Below are 19,791 nucleotides of genomic sequence, written 5' to 3'. Positions count from 1 at the left end.
AGAAATATAGGAATATTGGATAAATATGTCAGCATTACACCTAAAGATGTTCTTTACCAGATTTTATGTATTGTTACTCTGTAATGTGGTCAGAATAAATAATAAAATGTATTGATATTTATATGATCAGATTGGTAGCCCAGGCAACATTTAAATGTTTCTTTTTTTGTCTAGGTAGTATTTTTCAAAAAATTCAGGTCAACCACAACTGTAAAAGTAAACACAGAATATTAAATAGGTCATACAGATACTTAATGCTCCCTCTTCCCTCCTCCTTATTTTAATTGGTGTTATTTTTATTGTCATGTTTGTCATATTATTATTTCTGTTAAATGTCTCTTTTGTAATCACTTTTCAGCTGAAAGAGCTTTCTATTCTTTTAAGTTTTATTAGGATGTAGGACTGATATAAAAACAGAACACTGTAAAATTAGCCCTCCCTTGTTAAAGTGTCTGATCAGCTGGGTGATGGGTTTGGTTGGCTTTGTTTCTTCCCTAGAGCTGAGCGTTGCTGTGGTGTGTTTTATGCTTTGCCCTGGCCATGCAGCCTGCCACTGCTATGGAGTTATTAAAAATATCTTGTTATGCAGATCTAGCCATGAATTCTTCGGGTTGTCACTGTGACGACCTCTGATCCCAGTCTGATTCGCAGGTCGCACGGTGCAATTTGGAGCTCTTCTAATAGAGTGTAAAATAAAGTAGGATGTCTCCATCAGCAAGTTAACCCTTATGTTAAGTATTTAAGTTTTTCAGGCCGAAGGGTCATCTCCCTTGATTCATCTATGAATACTGAGCAGTGTGTGCTCTGTAAGTAGGAGATATAAATTTGCTTCCTGCTTTTTATCCATCCTACCTTACAAGGGGAAATAGTATATTGAAGTGAATTTTTTTGGTGAGGTTTGTAGGTTTTTTTGGTGAGGTTATTGCTAAATGTATATTTATAAAAATGGAAAAGGAAGAAAATTTTTAGGCTTTAAACATATATTAATGCATTTAAATTTAGCTGATGAGCAATATGAAAGTAAGTATATTCACATCTAAAGTGTCTTTGTACCTGAAATTCACAATCTAATTCAAGTAAGGTTACGTGTATCTTGCATAGGATATTTTTTTACCTGTCTGTAATAAATTAGGTTTATTTAATGTGTATTTACCTGTTATTGTTAGACTTGGAAACCTTCACTAGTTTAACTAAAACTGCTACATCTCCCCTGAATGTGATACTTATTTTATGAAAGATGTGGATTGTGCAAGAGAACTTGGCCTTTCTTATGTACTTACTTAAGGATTGAGGTGATTTATGCAACCATACACTGTTGATTTTGGTGATGGTAGGAGCTCTAGTAGTGAGATATGAAAATACATCTGAGATCACATCTTGAGTGGTTATTGCTCAAGAAATACTAAAGTTGCCTTGCAATATCTTCCTGGGGTAGTAATTTTGTCCAGTGTATCAGTTTTGTAGACTGCTTTTTTTTGCTGTCCTCTGAAACTGTGAAGGCACATGCTGGTCTGCTGGATCTATTGGATGTACCAGATTTTTTTCTGAAAGGATTCCTGAGGATGCAGAGTAATTTGAATTGTTTTTTGAGCTTGCCCCTCCAGGACTGTGAGAATCCTCACAGACTCTTGCTTTAGGTAAAAACTGCTTCATCAGGTAGTTGTTAAATTGCTAAAGCAATTTGGAGCAAGGTATGCTCATTCTCTAGTGTACTTTGGCTAAATGTTGGGCTGGAACCCTTTAAGCACTTTTACTAACTCCTGGAAATTAGGAAATAATATGAGAAGTGCATTCCTAAATAAAAGTCAGCCTGGCCAAGATGCTTATGTGCTGTTGAGCAACTACACATAGAATGAATGGTGATACTTTTACGGGTGAACATAAAATGTGCTTTGCCTGGACCACATATCTAATTTGCAGTCATCGGGGTTTGAATTTATGTTCATATCCCAAAGTGAAGGGGAGGGAGGGTGTGTGGGAGGTTCTTATAAATACAGCTCTGTTAGTAGTTTGTGTTTTCCTTGTGTTGCACATGAGAACTCGAGCATGGTTCTAAAATCTGTCCAAATGCCAGCATTTATTTCCATGTTACCCTGTGTTGGATGATATAAAAGAATGGAAAAGGAGGAATGTGTCTTTACATTAAAGATACACAATTTGACTATTCAGTTTCTATTACTGGCACTGAAGACTTTTACTCTAGTCACTGTTTTCTTACATAGAATATCCCCAAATTTCATTTAACATGACTGAAGTATGTTTTGTGTTGTGGTTGAATAAAAAACGCATGTGCTTAAGGTTGCCCCTCTAACCAGGTTCTACTGCAATAAATATTCTGGTTCCCTAACCAAAACCTTCTAGAAAAATATTTAGTTGGCTTTGAGTAGATGCACATGAGATATTGGCATGGTGGAATAATTTGCAAGATCTTTCAGTGAGGGTATTAGCATATAAATAGCAGATGCAATGACGACCATCACAGCTGAGTACATTTAATTTTTAGTTTATAAGATAGAATGGGTTTTTAAATGCATAGCCATCAAGCCTGCTGAAAGACAAATGAAGTTTAGAGTTCACTTGTCTGAGGATGCCTTACATCATTTTTTTTTTTTAGAAAAGGGAAACAGGCACGCATAAAACTGAACAAAAGTGATTTCTTGGGTGAAAAGTAATTGAGATTGCAAACCAAGTTAATTAGACCATGCAAAATTTATTTAATGGTTCCAGCAGTAGTTTGCAAGTGGTGTTTTAGTGAGTAGATATGACTTCTTCATGTGCTATCTTTTCCTTCTTTTTCTAAAATAATTAGTAGTAGCTGTACATCTAGTCCTATAAACTGATTGCATTGTATATTTCAGTAATTTTATTGCTTGCTTTAATTATGATTGCAGAGACTCGGGTTTTTAAATCCTCTTAACAGAATGTAGAAATCAATTTGTATAAATGTGAGAAAAAGATCAAGGGCTTTTCTTCACGTCTTTCCAAGTGTTGTGTGGAGGCTTTTTTCACATTTATTACTGGTTGGGATGGATGAAGAAGGCCTTTAATTGGGGCTCTGGTTGCACTGAGCTGCACTAACAGATGGAGGCTGTTGGAGCATTGACTGCAAAGTAAGAGAAACAATTGCATTTCTACTGGCATCCAGTATTTTCTCCAGATTTTTTTAATAATGCAGAGTAATAAGGAAACATCTGTTTTTTAAATTTTTTTTTAATGAGTTAGGGAGGAAATGGTTTGTTTGCACTTGTATAGTTGGAATAGTCAGCACTATTTTAAGTTTTTAGTGAAAAATCAGGAGAATTGAGAAGATGTTCCAAGTGATTACAGTGAAAATAATGCATGTGTAGGTTCTGTCTTTTTTTAAACCATAGTCTCATATGTAAATAGGTCCAGCTCAAGAATCTGAAAATTGCCTAGCTAAATCCCATTTTTCCTCACAGGAATATAGATATCTATATATATATATATATAGAGAGAGAGAGAGAGAGAGAGATCCTACCATGTTAAAGAAACGAACAACCAACACACAGTTTTGCAAACACATCATTCTATGACTTAGATAAATAAATACAAAAATAAATACCAATATTTTAGAGCCCATTAACAAATGAAAAATTCCCTTCCTCATGGAACTTGAGCAGTGGTGGTGCAAGCAGCCTCTGATATCTGGGGATGTGGTTTCCCTTCAGCTGGACCATTCTCTAGTGGCAGAGAGGGGGTCGTTCACCCTCCATCTCTGATAAGATTGTGTTGGTGATTTTCCTCATATCACCTGATAATTAGAATGGATTTGAAACCAGGAGCTTTTTTCTCACATTCTTTGACAGGTGATTGAGAAACAAGCAGTTGTGTGACTACCTAGCTTCGAAGTATTTAATCTTGTACACTACAAGAAAAGCTTTACATTGTGGTATTTATCATTTGCTCTTATACTTTACTTCCCTTCAGATATGGTACAGTAGAAATTTCATATTGCTTGCTTTTATCTTAGTCTCCTTTTTCATATTTCCAAAGTACCCTAAGCACTCATTTGTAAAAGGATTGTAATTTACTAACTCTGCCACTTAAAACTATTGTCTTAAATATTTATTTCTTCTGAATTAATGGTGGATTGGTTATTTTTATTTTTTTAATTGGCTGGAAAACTTTACCTGTAGTGGAAACACATATGAGGGGGTTGAGCTTTCCTGCTACATCTGTAGAAGTTGCTTTTGGAGCTTTCTTCATGCTTGAAAAGCAGAACTAAAAAAAAGAAAAAGATACTTTTCAAACTAATAATGTTGCCCATGAGCTCTCCCACTTTCTCTAGCAAGGAAATGGAGCAAACCAACCTAAATGGGATGGTTCTGATAAAGTACCACTGGAATGAAGTAAATTGAGATATAACTACCTGCTATTACTGTGCAACTTCTTGAATTTCCAGCAGTGACAACTTTAATATTTTAACGTAAAAAGATAACTTATTTATCTTGTTAAGGATTTGATCAAGATAAAGACTTTGTCTGAAGGGGAAAGAGGGCTTAATTCCTGATAGTTAGCTAAGCACTTAATTTTTTTTTTACAGGAAATCTAAATTTAATAGAAGACCCCAGGGAAATTCAAGGGTGTGAACAATACGCATAATATTTTATGAAAATGACCCCCATATTTAAAATCTGGCATTATATGTTATGCATTGTAGCACCAAGTCCACATCTACCTTTTAGAAAATTAAAACACATAAATTCTGTTTAGTGTTTGATATGTGCTGCACTAGCTGAAAGCCATAATGCCCCTAAAACCTTGGGTTGCTTTTCACCTTTCATAAATTCCTGGGTAGATTCTATACAAAAAATAATTTTCAGCTCCGTGGCTCATTGTTATTCAAACTTGATTGATTGTCGTCATTTACTCAGTGAGGAAGTTAAGTGCTCCTGTCATTTCTGAAGAGTATAATTGGGACGTTTCACAGGTCAGCGGTAGTGACAGGTTTCCCTTTTGATTAGTGTTAGACTGATAACAAAAATTACAGTTTCCTATGATTAATGTTTTCTATAGTACTTGAATGCACAGTTCATGGATTGTACCTAAACAAAGTGAATTTGCATCTGATTATGCCTTTTCTCTGTCAGGCTTTTCACATGCTTTAAAGTTTTAGATCATGCAGGTAATACAGCAAAGTTGCTTCCAGTGCAGTTTTCAAGTGGAGGATTAGTGAAGTCCACTGAATTTTGGCATATTACCATACAGAGAGATATGTGCCTCAAGTGATATGAACAAATTAGGTAAAATTTCAATTAAAGATAGTACTCTGCTTTCCCTCTAGTCCTCTCAGATACGACATGCAGGAAAGTACTGATATTATATCCCTGCTATTTTAGGTATAATCTGGCAATTTAAATTAAATGATCAGGCTGGACTGTTTTTTCCTCTTGCTGGTTTGATACTATTTCTCTGTTCCTTAAACCTGTTGCTGTTTATTTGTTTACAGACTGAGTAAAAACTAAGGAAATACACTGAATTTACTTTCCCTTTTCATGATGTGAAAGTTAGTTTGTACATTATGGCACAAAGTTGTAGACTAAGATCACCTATGGCAAGTTTTGTCTTGATAGAGTCTTTTTTTAATAGTTAGGGAGGAATGATATCTGAATATGAGAATTATGATGATGTCCTCCTTGTAGCTGGAGAAATACTGGAGGTTATTTGCTGGAGGTTACTTCCAAATTTAAATTGTTCCTAACAGATGAAACTGGAATGACAGCACCAGCAGAATACCAAAACTAAAATACAAATCAACTAACTTCTCTTCAATCTCTAGCCCTCTTCAGATGTGCAGTGGAAAACATGATGATTTTTTTGTTTCTAAAGGCCATTAGGAATGTCTTCTGAAAGTTGTAGTTTCACTCAGATGTTCTGCTTCCAAATCTAGTGGTGTTGGGAGTTGTGATTAGTGGTGGAACATTTGATCCTTTCTTTGATTAGAACTCTCTTTTGGTTTCTGCTGAGGAGGTCAGGCTCAGTGTGCATCTGTCTTGGCTGGGCCAGGGATGGCCTGAATTGCTGCTTTCCTTTAGATCAGGAAAAATTAATTATTGCAGTGGGAAACAAAAAGTAAACCAAGGGTACAGGATCCACCAGCAGAGCCTGAATGTTGTCAACCCTCAAGGGAGGGATAACTGGGCTGAGACTGCACTGGAGTCCCTACCTGTCTTTGGCAGAAGGGTGCTCTCAAGCATGAATACCCTGAGACTTTATTTTAAAATGAACATTAATTAGGTGCTCTGTAGTAAGAATGCAATAGTGAATCAGCTCCTATCATTGGGACAGTAAATCTGTTTTTTTCTTCTTTTTCACTGGAACTGCAGCTTTCTTAGATCAAAGACCACTTTTGAAACAAAGGGAAGAATCTTACTTCTAACTTGTACCACCCATTCTTTATGCGTTAATGTTTATCTGTGTATTAATATAAATTAATATTCTTTGTTAGAAATTAATACAGTCCAGATTACAATTAATTATGGCCAAAAAAAATGCTGATTTTTTTTAAAAGTCATTATTTATTTTAATTTTTAAACTAACTTTAATAAACCAATGTGGCTGTTGGATTTTTTGGCTTCGGAGTATATGTATGATTTAAAGGAACTCAGCTGTGACACAAGATTAGAGTAGTGAATTAGATTGGGAAAATTCTGCTGCAGGCAAAACCTGCAGTATCCTCTGGTGCTTGTAACAATGAGTAGTTGGTATTTTTACAGAAGCCAGGTGCATTAATAGAAGTAAAGAGCACAGTGAAAATAGTGAAAATTATGCTATTCCTTATCTGTTGGGTTGGGTTGCTGCAATGAAGTGAAAGAAGTGATAGCTTGTGCTAAGGTTGGATTTAGTGGATACCTCTTACTATTTCTTTGTAAATGCTCATGGCAAACATACAATAAAGTGCTAATTATGTTGTTGGAAATGAGGTGACTCTGAACATGGGCGGAGGAAATAAAGCTTAAAGTCTCCATGATTGTTGCCTTTTTATGGTAGCTTGCTTTTGATTTTTCAAAGCTCTGATAGTACAGGCCATGTCTGGTGACAAAGATTCTTTTAGCTTATGTGCAATTTAGAAATAAAAATAATTTTCAGGTATGGAGCAAGCTTTGAAAAAGTCTAGATTTGATGGCACATATACAGCAGTTGCTAGCTTACATTATATATAGGAAGCCACTTATGTGGATGAATTATCCTGGTTAGTTGGAACTTTTTTTTTTTTTTTTTTTAACCTACTCATAGATCCTCAGTTTCAGACAGCAAGGCTAACCAAGTGCACATTTAAGAAAATCCTGTTTCGTTGGTCTTAATCAGAGTAGTGTGTGCTATCTGGTGGTATAAATGGTTGGGATGTACCAGATCAGTTAAGAAATGAATGTGTTAAATTATTCTTAGTGCTGTTGTGAAGAAACACACTGGAACACTGTAGTGTAGAGATCTGAATATTGTTATTTGGGTCACTATTAGCTTGCCCATTCATCAGCATCCCCTCCTGTTTGCCTGCTCTGGTTTTGAACATGTGATATCATTTAACATGCCACAGATTTTTTTGGGTGCTGCTAAATGAGTAGAATCATCCAAATGAGTAGAGGTAAGACTGTAATTTGCTTATTAAGTCAAAATCTTGATGTTATTTTAAGATTTTTTGGTCTTATTTTATAGCTTCACACTTTCTCAGACTTCACCAACTGCATGTGTTCTAATGGATAAAAGGGGCTTTAAAGAAGCCCTTAGGATAGAGTATGGCTTTAGAGATAAAATGTTAAGCAAAGGCCTAATCTTAGATAAAGATTAAATACATAATTAGGGAAATACTTTTGACATAGAGAAGTCTCAGTAGGGCTATCAGGATATCTGCAAAATATTTTCAATGTGAAGGGAAATGAAAAACAGTCTTCACATAAAATAAAGAGAAAATAACCCCAACAAAAATATCTCTGTAGATGAAAGCCTCGGATGATGACGATGATGACGAGGATGAAGATGAATTTGTGGAGGTCCCTGAGAAGGAAGGTTATGAGCCCCACATTCCAGACCACCTGCGAAAGGAATATGGTGAGTTTGCCCAGCTGTGACAGGCTTTATCCCTGCATGTTACTGCTGCACTAAGGTAAATAAACAGCCATTCTGAAGTAATAAAGTGATCAGCAGTGTGGGTAATCTCTGCCTGCTCTGAGGAAGTCATTACATGGACACCAGAGCAGAGATTGGCTCTGGATAAACAAATACTTTTAGGAGCAAGAGCAACTGAGACGAGCAGCTTATTTCATTCCATCATCTTCCACAGGATTTCAGAGCCAGGGGCAGCACCCTGTGTGCTTGTAAGTGTGCAGAGTACATGGGAGTGTGTTCTTGCTTCACTGAGGGCAAAGGGATTTCAAAGTAAAGTTGGCAATGAGCCTGAATTTTGCAAATTCTAGTAACAGTCTGGTAAGCTGGGGTAAGGGGCTGTTTCATCACCTGCATTAGTAGCAGCACAGCCACTTCTTCTCATAGAAAGGCCAACTTAGAGCTCTGCAGGGTGGCTCTTTCTGTTTAGGTACTGCTGTTGGAAAATATTAAATGCGGCTCAGCCTTCAAGTGCAGAATTACAGCCATGGAGCACATGCCAGATAACAAACTATCATTTTGCATTCTTATTAAAGTAGGTAATTTTTAAATGAAGTTATACTTACTGTGTGTTCTTGTGAAATTGAGAATGGTGTTACTGAAGAAAATTCATCTTAATTCAACTGCAGTGCATTGCTCCTTGTCCTTTATACTTCTTGCTTAGTAAGTCTGCAGCTTTGCCTCTGTGTATCTCGGGATATTTGAGGACTCCCAAGATTTCAGGGTAGCTACCATCAAAAAGCTTTAAGTTAAAAACCTGTAAGAAGTGTCTTACTCCTACCTTTGTCAGTGAGTGTTTGTGTAAGACTGGTGCTGTGCTGTGGCTTTTTCAGTCCTTTTGATGCTTATTTTTCCCATTTCTGCAGTTTACCTCATAAAAGGCAGGCTTCAGCTACCACTTGGAACTCATTTTCTGTATCTTTAGCAGCAGCCTAAGTAATCTGACATGCAAAAGTTCTGTTTATACTTGCCAGCTTCCACTGGAAGTGAAATGTATTCACTTCTTCCCTTTTATCCCATCTTTCTCATGACACACATTTTTTAAAAATAAAGCATCTTCCCACCCTTTGTATCACACTAACACAATACTTGGCTGCTATTTGAATTCCTGTAGAGAAGGATAAAAGAAGAAGCCTGCTGTCTACTCAGGGATATTTTTAAAATCTATATAAAATGGATTAAGAAATTCCCAATTTGTATTTAAACTATTGCTGATAGGAAAATACATTATAATGAAGAAGTCAATCAATCAGAAAACAAAATCTTTCTCATTTTGTATACCTATGGTTATGTGGGAGCTAATGGTCACTCTTGGCTGTTCTTTATCTGATGTGTTCATTTAAAACAACATTTTGAAAGAAATTAATAATTCCTTATGCTTCTGAAGACATTCAGATTTACTTACTGTCATTTAAAGGTATTATGTAAGTTCTCAGTTTAGGAAATAGTCTGAAAATACCTCAGAATTCCTGAAAATCATGGCTTAGAAAATGAAAGTCTGCATGAGTGGAATGTTCTAACTGCAACATTTAACCTTCCATGTAAAATAAAATCCCAGCATTACATGGAAGGTGTGAATGGTTAAAAGTTTTTTTCCTTTTGTTGTAACTTTTCCTGAACAAACCAGATTAACTTGATACAGTAAAACAGAAAACAAAGCTGTAAAACATAACTGTGGAAATAGATTGAAATGTGACATGTGAATTATTGATTTAAATGTCAATTTATTCTCCTTCACTTCTCTCACAAAAATATGTCCTACCAACAAGGTACATTTTGTGGCTCTCTTGAGAGCTGAAGAACTTGTTAAAAATGAAAGTTTATTTAGAAAGACAAGTTCTATGCATAAGTATGTAGACATATGCAGTTGCATTATGTGTGTGTTTATGTGGATAATAACTACAATCTCAGAATTGGTGATGTTATTAAATACAGAATTTGAATTGAGCATGGGTGCAGTTTAGGTGGATGTAGAACTGAACAAGTCAATTTGAATCTTGATGTATAAAATGAAATGTAAATTTGTTAAAAGAATTTAGGTGATTAGATAATTGAAGTGTGAAGATATAACCCATTAGAGGTGTCATGCCAAATTAGCATTACCAGAATTTTAATGACTTCCCATTTGTATAATCCTTATTTACACTTCCATCTGATGTCTGCAGCTGACAAGAGGCCAGCCCTCCTGTGGGACCACAGGGTCATTGAAAATACACTATGGTGCTAAAGAGGAATATTCAACTGAAAAAGAAACAACACTGAAAATAATTTTCATACAGTTGCTCAGATCTTGCCACTAGCACTGATATTGCTGATACCACTGATGAGTGACCTGCCTTTGTATGACTGGTATTGCTAAGCCCTGGAAAATGGAGCCATTATTCATTTAAAGGAAAACTATAGGGAGAAATAAAATCTTGTTTCCACTGGAGATTTTCCACATTCCAGCTTTTTGCTGGTCAGCTGTTGGTTCCACCTTAGTGTGGATGAGGTAAGGGAGGGAACTGTGCAGCCCCTGACTTGTCTCATAGAACAGAATTTTTGGCTGGTGCCAAAGGATGAGAGATTCCTTCCTGCCCTTGGTGGTCTTGGCCAGGCTTGTAGCTGAGCTCTGAGCCACATTGGAAATGATCTGTTGTAAGGGATGTGCTATTCCATGTAAAAATGGAACAATTCTCAGCTCTAGTTCAAAGCACCCACTTTAGTTGGTAGAGTTGTCTGTCTCAATGCAAGCATTACTTACCCATGCAATAATGCTTTGAGAGCAGGGGAGTCCTATTGCTGTTTTACAAGAGGTGACACAAGGAAACTGTCTGACTTGGGACTATTAGCATAGAAGCAGTCTGTTGTTGGTTATCAAGTTTCATCTTTATCCAAAATTATATTTGGAATGACTGTGCAGTCACAAACCATTATTTCTACTCTGGTTAATTATTTGAGCCTCAACCTGAATGTTTTAGGTTGCTGATAGCTACTTTACTGGTTTACATTACATCTTAAAGTCTGCTTGAGATTTCTTTCATATGGGAATCAAAGCTACAGTTCTAAAATCCCTTGGTTTAGTTCTGTCCATTTCTGAAATTCTTTCCTCTTTTCCTCACAATGTGATGTGCTTTCCTTGAGTTAGATGTCCCCAAACTGCCTTTCCTAATCTGATGGTATCTCAGTCATACTTTTCTGTGTGTCAAGTAGCTGCTGTTGAATCCTTAAACAGACACACAGGTGCTGGCTGGATGGAAATTAAAAATTATACCTGAGCATTTTCCTTCCTTACTGCAGTGATTTCTCGGTTTGTCTGGGTGCAGCTTTTCAGACAGGTCTGATTTATCTCAACTTCACACCTCAGGAACTTCTGAGGGAATTTTTCCCTGCATGTGAGGGATGTGGAGAAACAGCTCAGTGGAGACCACAGCAGAAACAAACCTGCAGACTCCAGAGTGTGTGAAGCACCATTGTCGGGCTGAATTTGAGACTTAGAAGTACACTGTCTGAGCCAAATAAGGCTTTTACCTGACTTCTCTAATGGGAAAAAACATATTTTGCAGGGGCAACGTAAGCCAGAATTACTTATTTACCTCTTTGAAATCTGGGTTCCTTTTTCTTAAATTTGGAAAATTTAAGAAAACACAGTTGTGTTTCTCAGCCTGACATGTCTAGTATCTAGAATAAGCTTTCTATTAGTATTACTATGAATCCTTTAAAAAAATCAAATGTAGTTACATGTGTGTAGCATGTTTTGATTTATCATAAATGTATTGAAAATAGACATTCAGCATTGAAGTTAAAATCCCAGACTAGAATTTCTGTAATCCAATGTGTGTGTGATCTCCATTTCTCTTAGGATATAAAACTCTAGAAGTATTTAATTATAAGTTTACAAATGAGATTGCCTCATTATATTACTGTGTTTTGATATGCCTATATATACAGAAAAACAAGTCTTGTATGGAATCACAGATCATCATTAAGATTGGAAAAGATTCTAAAGTAAGCAAGTCCAACCTTTGGCTGAGTACCACCATGCCCACTAAACCAGAGAGCTGCCTCATCTCCTCTTTTTTTTAATACTCCCAGGGATGGTGATTCCAGCACTTCCCCAAGGGTGCTTCTTCAATGTTTAACTTTTCTTTTTAGTGAAGAACTATTTCCTGATATCCAACCTGAACCTTCTTTAGCACATCTTGAACCTCCAGAGACCTAGCTACACTTAGGACAATAAATGAGTAAAACTGTAATGCAGTATTTGGAATGAAGATTAACTTTTTCACATTTATGAAAAAATATGATTATCCCTTCCAACAAAATACTTCAACATCCATGTAGAAGTATTGACTGTAGATATTTCTTCTGATTCATCCTGATCAGCTGATCATGGAAACTCCTCATTCTCAGGAGAGGTCCTTCTATGTAAATAAGGTTCCCAGAAAATCTAGCAGGATATGAGATATACTTGACTTCTACTAAAGTTCTTGGAAATTAATACTCACTGCACAAGATGTTGGCACACTTTTAGGTAGTTTGCCACAAGAGTATCTGTCAGAGGATCTATGCAATGGCCAGGGGATGCAGAATCATAAAGAAGCAGCTTAAAAGGTCAGGGTGTAAGGTATAGAAAGGGCTTGGTAAATGCTGTATATTGGAGTTTTTCTGGTTCTTAGCTGTGATTGTAAAGTAGTGATAAGTAGGGTTAATTAATGAGAGGTAACAGTATAACAACATATTCTGCAATTCCAGTAAGCCAAACTTGAGTGTTTGTGTAATGTTGGTGAACTCTTCTCATTAACTACCTTAGTTATCTTTTTTCTTTAATTTGAATTTCCAAAGGAGGATTCCAAGATTTCACATAAAGGAGCATAGCTGCATTCAAAGGCACTGGGAAGCTTTGTTAAGTCCAAAGCTCACTGTGCTTCCTGAGTAAAATACCAGCAGGCATTTTCATTGTGAGGAAATATTGTACCTAAACTGCTGGATTTTCCTGGCAATCTGGAACAATGTCTGTACTAGTATAAATCACACACACTTGGCTTGACTAGGAAGCAGAAATTATTATTTTTTTTTTTTTCAAGAAAGGTGAAGTCCATACTACTTGTTTATATTCTATCTCAGTTTTTTCAATTAAACTTCAGTGAATCTGAAGTAGCTTGATTTTGTCTAAATCCACACAGCTGAGGAAACCTGGGCTTGCTTTTTCTCTGAATTTTCACTGAGGGGCTTTTATCTCCCCCTAATCCCACCATTTCTGTCAGGACATAATCTCTTTCTCAAATTTACATTTTAATTACAAGGCCAGCTGAACTAGCTAAAATCAATAATGTCAGCATTCAGCAGCCTAACTTCAGCTGAAACCCCAGCCTCTCTCTTTCCTTCTATAGATTTATCTTGTGAACACGGGCTACTTTATTGCTTCAGGCAATAGGTGCCATATGGTCAATTTAAACAAAAAGGAGGATTCAGACACTTTTATGATTCTTTCTCAAAGCTGCTGTTGGCACAATTTGAACCCAGTACTGTAATTGTTAAATAAACCACACAGAACAGCAGAATTCTGAAGAGGAATTTTACTTTTAAAACTGTGCTTAATCCCATCTATATTTTAAAACCAAGACAAAGCAACCCCACCCTGACACTGGACACCATTCAGAGGGTTGGCTGCCTGGCCATGATTGTCTTTATCTTGTTAGCTAAACCTATGTTCATACATAAATACTTCTTAAAAACTCCATGGTGGAGGTGATATTACTGATGTCTTAGTGTATCCACTTTTAGCTATTTTTCTGTTAATAGTTTAAAATAAGAAATCAATGAGAAAATATTTTGTTCTTGTAACTCTTAGGAATTCCTATATTGATCTTCCAGATGTGATTTTTATCTGTCTAAATGTCACATTGTGCATTTATCTCTTGCCTTCCTGTCTGTTGCTGACTGCTTGTCTCTGCTGTTCCCCTCCTTCTCAACAAAACCAGTGCCGTGAACAAGCAATTATGCTTCCTGTAAACATTATAGGGAATGAAATAGAAAAAATAGGGGTTTTGGAGAACTTTTAATACTTATGCACATATTTTCTCTGAAGATGAGAGGTGTGGTGAGTGATACAAACCTGCTATCTTCTGACTTTTTTTTTTTATTATTTGTAAATAGTACACATGCAAGTGCTCTCAAAACATTTGCTTTAAACAATACTTTTCAAAAAGGGTCCTAAAAAATGGGAAAAAAAAGCAGTTTAAATGCTAAATACAGTCTAACCAATTCTACATTACAGATAGTTTATGACATACTCTTCTCAGTTAACCTTGTTCATGCCAAAGGCCCTATTTGTAACTAGTTCTGTCATTAAAGGAACTTTACTCCTCCAAATACTGATGATTCTAAAGTGTGATTGCAGCAATGTTTTCAGTTAATTCTGTTTCAGTTTGATAGAAGAACCTGAGAAAGGCATTTTCCCCTTCTAGCCTGTGATGTGAACTGAGATGGAGCCCTGCCCTACCCCCCTTTCCAGTGAAATAAATTCAAAATTTCTGCATTATTATGTCACTGAAGTGCTGTTTAAAAGAACATTTTTGTGGTGGCAACTACAGCCTAAAAAGTGTAATGAAATAATTTCTTTTGCTATTTAACCTAGATATTTACCTGCTTAGATCCATCCTATTATATTTAATTATTATTTCCTTTCTTACTGGTTCTTCTGCTAATATTGAGAGTGTTTTCCAGTGCAGAAATTAGTCCTTTAAATTTTTATTTTTTTGGGTAATGTTCTTTAAAGGCTGTAGTTGCCACCACAAAAATGTTCTTTTAAAGGCTTGTTGACTTTGGAGAATTTAGAGTGTTTATAGCTTTTCTTAGTGTGTGGTGTGGGCAGGTGAGTAAGGAAGCAGCAGTGCCAGATGTGCTCAGCAGCAGGATGGACTCTGGATTTTGAATTAGGATTGTTGCTGTCTCTGGGGAAAGGCTGTCCAGGAATTAGGTTAAACAGGTGTCCTTGTCAGTGCCCTGAGCTTGCAGCTTTGGAAAACAGGTTTGGATGTCATTCCCTGCACAAGGACAGCTCCTGATCTAGGAACTTGGAAAATGTGTTCCTAGGGGATGCATCTCAAAGGTTGCCACCTCAGCATCTTGGCCTGTGGCTGGTGCCATTTATGCAGTTGCACCCCATAGGTTAAAGGGAATGAGTTTTGCAAATGAATCAAGGTCAGGATAAATTACTGGGAGACCTTACAAGACGGTAAGATGGGTCACAGAAAATGGTTTTAATTTTGTTTGTGGAAAATACATTTTTCTCTGAAATGAAAATATTTTGTGTACCAAACCTACCTGCCACTATGATTCTTGCAATTTCCTACTCAGATGGCTGGTCACAGATATAACTTTTTAACTTTTTAACTTTTCCTTTTCTGCTTAATATATTGTGATACATTTAACGACTAACAAAGCAAGAATATTTCTGAATGCAGCTTCAGGGCTGGTTAGAATTGGGCAAAAGATTAAAAGTTACAATTAAGTAATGGCCAAAACATGTTAGATAACCTTAAGTTATTTTTCATAAGAAGGCTCAGATAATTTGCTGAAAATTTTAGGTTTATGAAATTACACATTTTTTGTATGAAATTTAGGAATCTTTTTTGAGTGATGAGACCTTGCATTTCAATGAATTATTTTATAAAAAGGCTTTTTAAGGGGACAGATCACATTGTGTAAGGGATTCTGTCTTTCCAATTTTAGCTGTCATCAGCTCCTCCAGCTCAGCAGGTAGAGGCAGGTGCTGTTAATAGCACCTTACATGTCCTTACAGTGCATGCTGAGTCTCTAATCTGCCTGTATAATGTAATTAAAGTTACCCCACCACTGAGCTGCTGCTGCTGAGCATCAGTGCCTGGTACTGCCTTGCAGAGGGCTCGTTCCTCAGGTATAGCTCAGATATTTCCTGTCTCTTGGACAGACTCTCTGGGTGTACTTCCTTCTTCTGCCAGCACTTAGATATTTTATATTTTCTCCTGGTAAATTGTGTGGTTTAGTATCTGCAAAAGACAAATGTCTTCAAAATAATCCTATTTCACTGTGAGTGGGATTGATGCCTAACACAAACTGAAAGCAGGATGACGTAGTCAGCACCCTGAGTTGTTTGGGTGGGAGAAGTGAATCACCCCTAAACATCAAGGTTTTTTTGTTTTTTTTTTTTTTGCAGGGCTTGAACCCCAGTCACCTCCAAAAGCGCCGGTGGCAAAGGCATCGACAGGAGCAGCTCTGCCGAGCTCCCGCGCTCAGCTCAAAGGGAATGAGGATGAGCTCGATCCAACCTGTGCAGCTGCCACACTGAAACTTATTAGAGACAAACTGCCAAAGTTACCATCTCCTCATGCCAGGTCAGCTTTGGTTTAATCCTTGTAGAAACCTCTTGCTCTTGTGTTTATTAATGATGATAGCACACAGAAAAGCATTCACCAACCAGGCAAGCTGACAAGGCTGACTTGGTCTCATTCATTGCTTAACGTTTGGGATTTTGTTTGTAATTGCACCAAGATCTTAAGGAATCTTTTACTGCTCAGTTAATACAGATCTTATTGGGTGTAAATGGCTTTTATGAAAATACGCTGTTGCCTTCCTTGCTAGCAACACCCCCACACCATTTAAATGGGTAAGTTTTATTTGCAGCTAAATAGAGTGTATTCTAATCAGTTAGCAAGTAGTTTCAACATCTCTTTGTTCCCTGTGACTTATGCTGTCACTGCTTCCAAAGACATGTTTGTTATCAATCCTGTTCAAAGTTTGGTGAAACTCCAGCCTTGCCTAGCATTTGGCTGTGATTTCAGGATAAGGCTGGAGTCATCTGTTCAGGGCATGTTCCCGGAAAGACACTTCTGCGTGGGCCAGGAAAGCCCCTGAAACCTAGCAAACTGGAATTAGTCTGAGATTTCCAGTAGCACATCTGTGGCTCCTGTGGGAATACAACATGCATGATCCACTGCTGCCCCCATCAGATCTCTGGTTTTCTGCCCCCACAGTGTGCTATGTGTCAGCCAGCACTAGCTTAACATGCAGTAAGTTGCATAGAGAATGTGGTGTTATGTCATATGGTCTTTTGAAAAGACAAAAAAGGACAACCTTGGAAAAGGTAATATTAGTAATGGTAAAAAAAAATCTAATGAAAACAGAAAAAAAGTTCTTGTGGTCATTGGTGTTCTGTATTGACTTCTTATCTGCTTTCTCCAGTGAGTCTGTAACTTCTGAGACAGCAAACTTGGAAGATCCTGAGAGTAAAAGAAGAAAACTAGAAGAAAGAGCTAAAGCTCCCCTCATGCCTTTTGGATTAGATCTTCACTACTGGGGAGAGGATCAGCCAAGTGCTGGGAAGATTCTCAAGTAATGCTCTTTTTCTTTTAAGACAAATTAAACAAATAAATAGATTTACTTGTACTTAGAGGTTATGCAGTGGGGTGACTGCTATTTCTTTTGATAATTACTTTTCTTCTTTACCTTGTGTTGTAGGACCCATAAACAAAGTCAGAAATTCTACCTTTAAATGTTATTTATTTTGAGAAGATGTGATACTAATTAAATATCCTTTGATGCTTCAAAGCACATTTTTTTCTGCTCTTTTTATGTTTGCAGCATGGCATCAGTTACTCCCATTTAGGCTGGTACCTTGTTATGCAAAGGACTCTGCCAAGTGTATGATAGCCATTCCCTCAGACTGAAGGAGGGAATGTCTATCTCCTTCTTCCCTGGAGACTTTAAGATCTAAATAAGTAGCAGGCAAGGTAGGAGAAAGGCTGGGAAAGTGTTTTTCCTGACTTCACAGAGTGGTAAGTGAGGAAGCTGATACGCTTGTTCAGTCACACAAGAGAAGGGTGGCAGTTACAGGATTTGGATCTTTCACTTTCCATTGCTGCCTGGGAGGTTTTGTGTTTCACGAAGCATTGCTGACTTAGGGAAAGCTTTAGCACTGCTAGGGAGAAGGGGTGGTAGGTACATATCAGAATTTATTTCTAGCAGTCAGTTTTTAAAACCCTTTTTAGTATTTTTAAATGAAAGTTGGGTTGCCAAGTCTTCCCTCTGTGCATAAATTTCATTTAAGTCCAGCAGAACTTTGGTATCAGTGTGTACCATACCTGGCTTGAAAAAAGCAAAAATCATTGACTGGCTGGGTTGCAAATTAAGCTGTTATATTCTTAGCAGTATTACTTTAGCTTAGTTTGTTTTCTTACTGAAGCAAACAAAAAACCCCCAGCCTGTAATCACAGTGCTAAAACAGTGTTGGCAAAAAGGAACAAGAGGAAATCTTTGCCCCTGCACCTGATTTTGTAAAATGCTGAGTATTTGTTGAATTGCCAAAAACTGGTGCAATTTGATGCATAAAAGTACTTTACCACAGTCACTCCAGGCTTTGGATTCCATATCATGTGGTATAGGTTCTTCAAAGCCTATGAAAAGATTTTTCAGCAGAGCTTTAAGAAGCATTTGTCTGTGATAATGCCAAAAGGGTAGTAAGGCCTTATTTTACATTGCAAATGAGTTATTCAAGTCATAAGTGAAATCAGAAGCATATTTCACTGTCTGTCTGCCTCATGCTGTACTGTTTTATTTTTATGATTCCCAATAAAATAGAGGGCACACTTCTGAACCATATAGTCTATAACTACAGATGTGCCAATCTAACTAAAGATAATTTGAGTAACTCTGCACACACAATACCATTGACCCCAGGCATAAAATGGACTTATTGAAAAATTAAGATAAAGGCAAACTGAAAAATAGACAGCACATATGGGACATGTATGGAATTTGAATTTTTAAAATCTGAAAGGGAAAAGTCTTTCCATTTCATTTAGCACTGCACTTAATCACAGCATTTACAATAAATTAAGATTTTTGACAGTGAGAATGTAGCTACCAGGAAGATTTTCTGAATAAGTTTTGTTGGGGGTTAGGGCAGAAGCTAGTGGATGCTGCACAGTGTTGAATTGTGTGGAGTCTGCTGTGTCAGCTTAACAGACATATTTTGGACAGCATGGACCTTCCAAACTCATCTACCCTCCTTCTTGGATTAAATCAGCTCACTCTTAGGAGCAGAGTAAAATGGCTGGTGCAGCACTGACTGTGACTAGGATGTTTGAATTAGACCATTTTGCAGTTTCTTCAGGATCTCTGTAAGCATTTGGGATTAGAATTTTATAATAATTCAATATTTTTATAAGCTTGCTGTCAGATTAGAAATTAAGATGATATAAATTCATTGAAAAAGTGCAGCAGTCCTCCAAGGGCTTTCTCTTAGATTTCAGTTAACCATAACTTTTTATTATTCTTCCTCCTCCTCATGTATTGCTGTGTCATTGCCATTAAAGCCTCTATTATTTATCTGGACTAGGAGCACTCTAAACGTGATTGAGGTGTTGATCTTTCTCATCTTTTAGTTGATTATCTGTTCCTCTTCTGATCCATCTTACAAACAGGTTTTACTTGTCACATTCATAATATTTTCAAACAAGTATCTGCCTGTTTATAGTGTTAGTTAACTTACAACAAGAAATCAGAAAACTTTGGGAACTGCCACTGCTTTGTTCTTCTCTCACCTGCTTGTAAGTCATGTTGGGAGAAAATAAGTTACGTGCTTTTAATAAACAGTAATATGTCTCAATACATTTATAGGAATTAGGCAATTTCAATTCCCAAATA

At 36.9% G+C, this 19,791-nt stretch overlaps 1 protein-coding gene across 1 annotated transcript in view; it reads left to right on the top strand.

Moving 5' to 3' along the window:
- UVSSA (UV stimulated scaffold protein A) overlaps positions 1 to 19,791 on the top strand; it is a 43,922-nt gene that overhangs the window by 12,759 nt on the left and 11,372 nt on the right. The window contains exons 7-9 of the mRNA XM_056490912.1: positions 7,959 to 8,070; positions 16,304 to 16,481; positions 17,329 to 17,478. Coding sequence (XP_056346887.1) covers positions 7,959 to 8,070; positions 16,304 to 16,481; positions 17,329 to 17,478 — 440 coding nt within the window. The remainder of the gene's footprint in view (positions 1 to 7,958; positions 8,071 to 16,303; positions 16,482 to 17,328; positions 17,479 to 19,791) is intronic.

This window comes from Oenanthe melanoleuca, chromosome 4 (assembly GCF_029582105.1).
Source record: "Oenanthe melanoleuca isolate GR-GAL-2019-014 chromosome 4, OMel1.0, whole genome shotgun sequence".
NCBI lineage: Eukaryota > Metazoa > Chordata > Aves > Passeriformes > Muscicapidae > Oenanthe > Oenanthe melanoleuca.
This window is presented reverse-complemented; position numbering and strand designations above follow the sequence as displayed.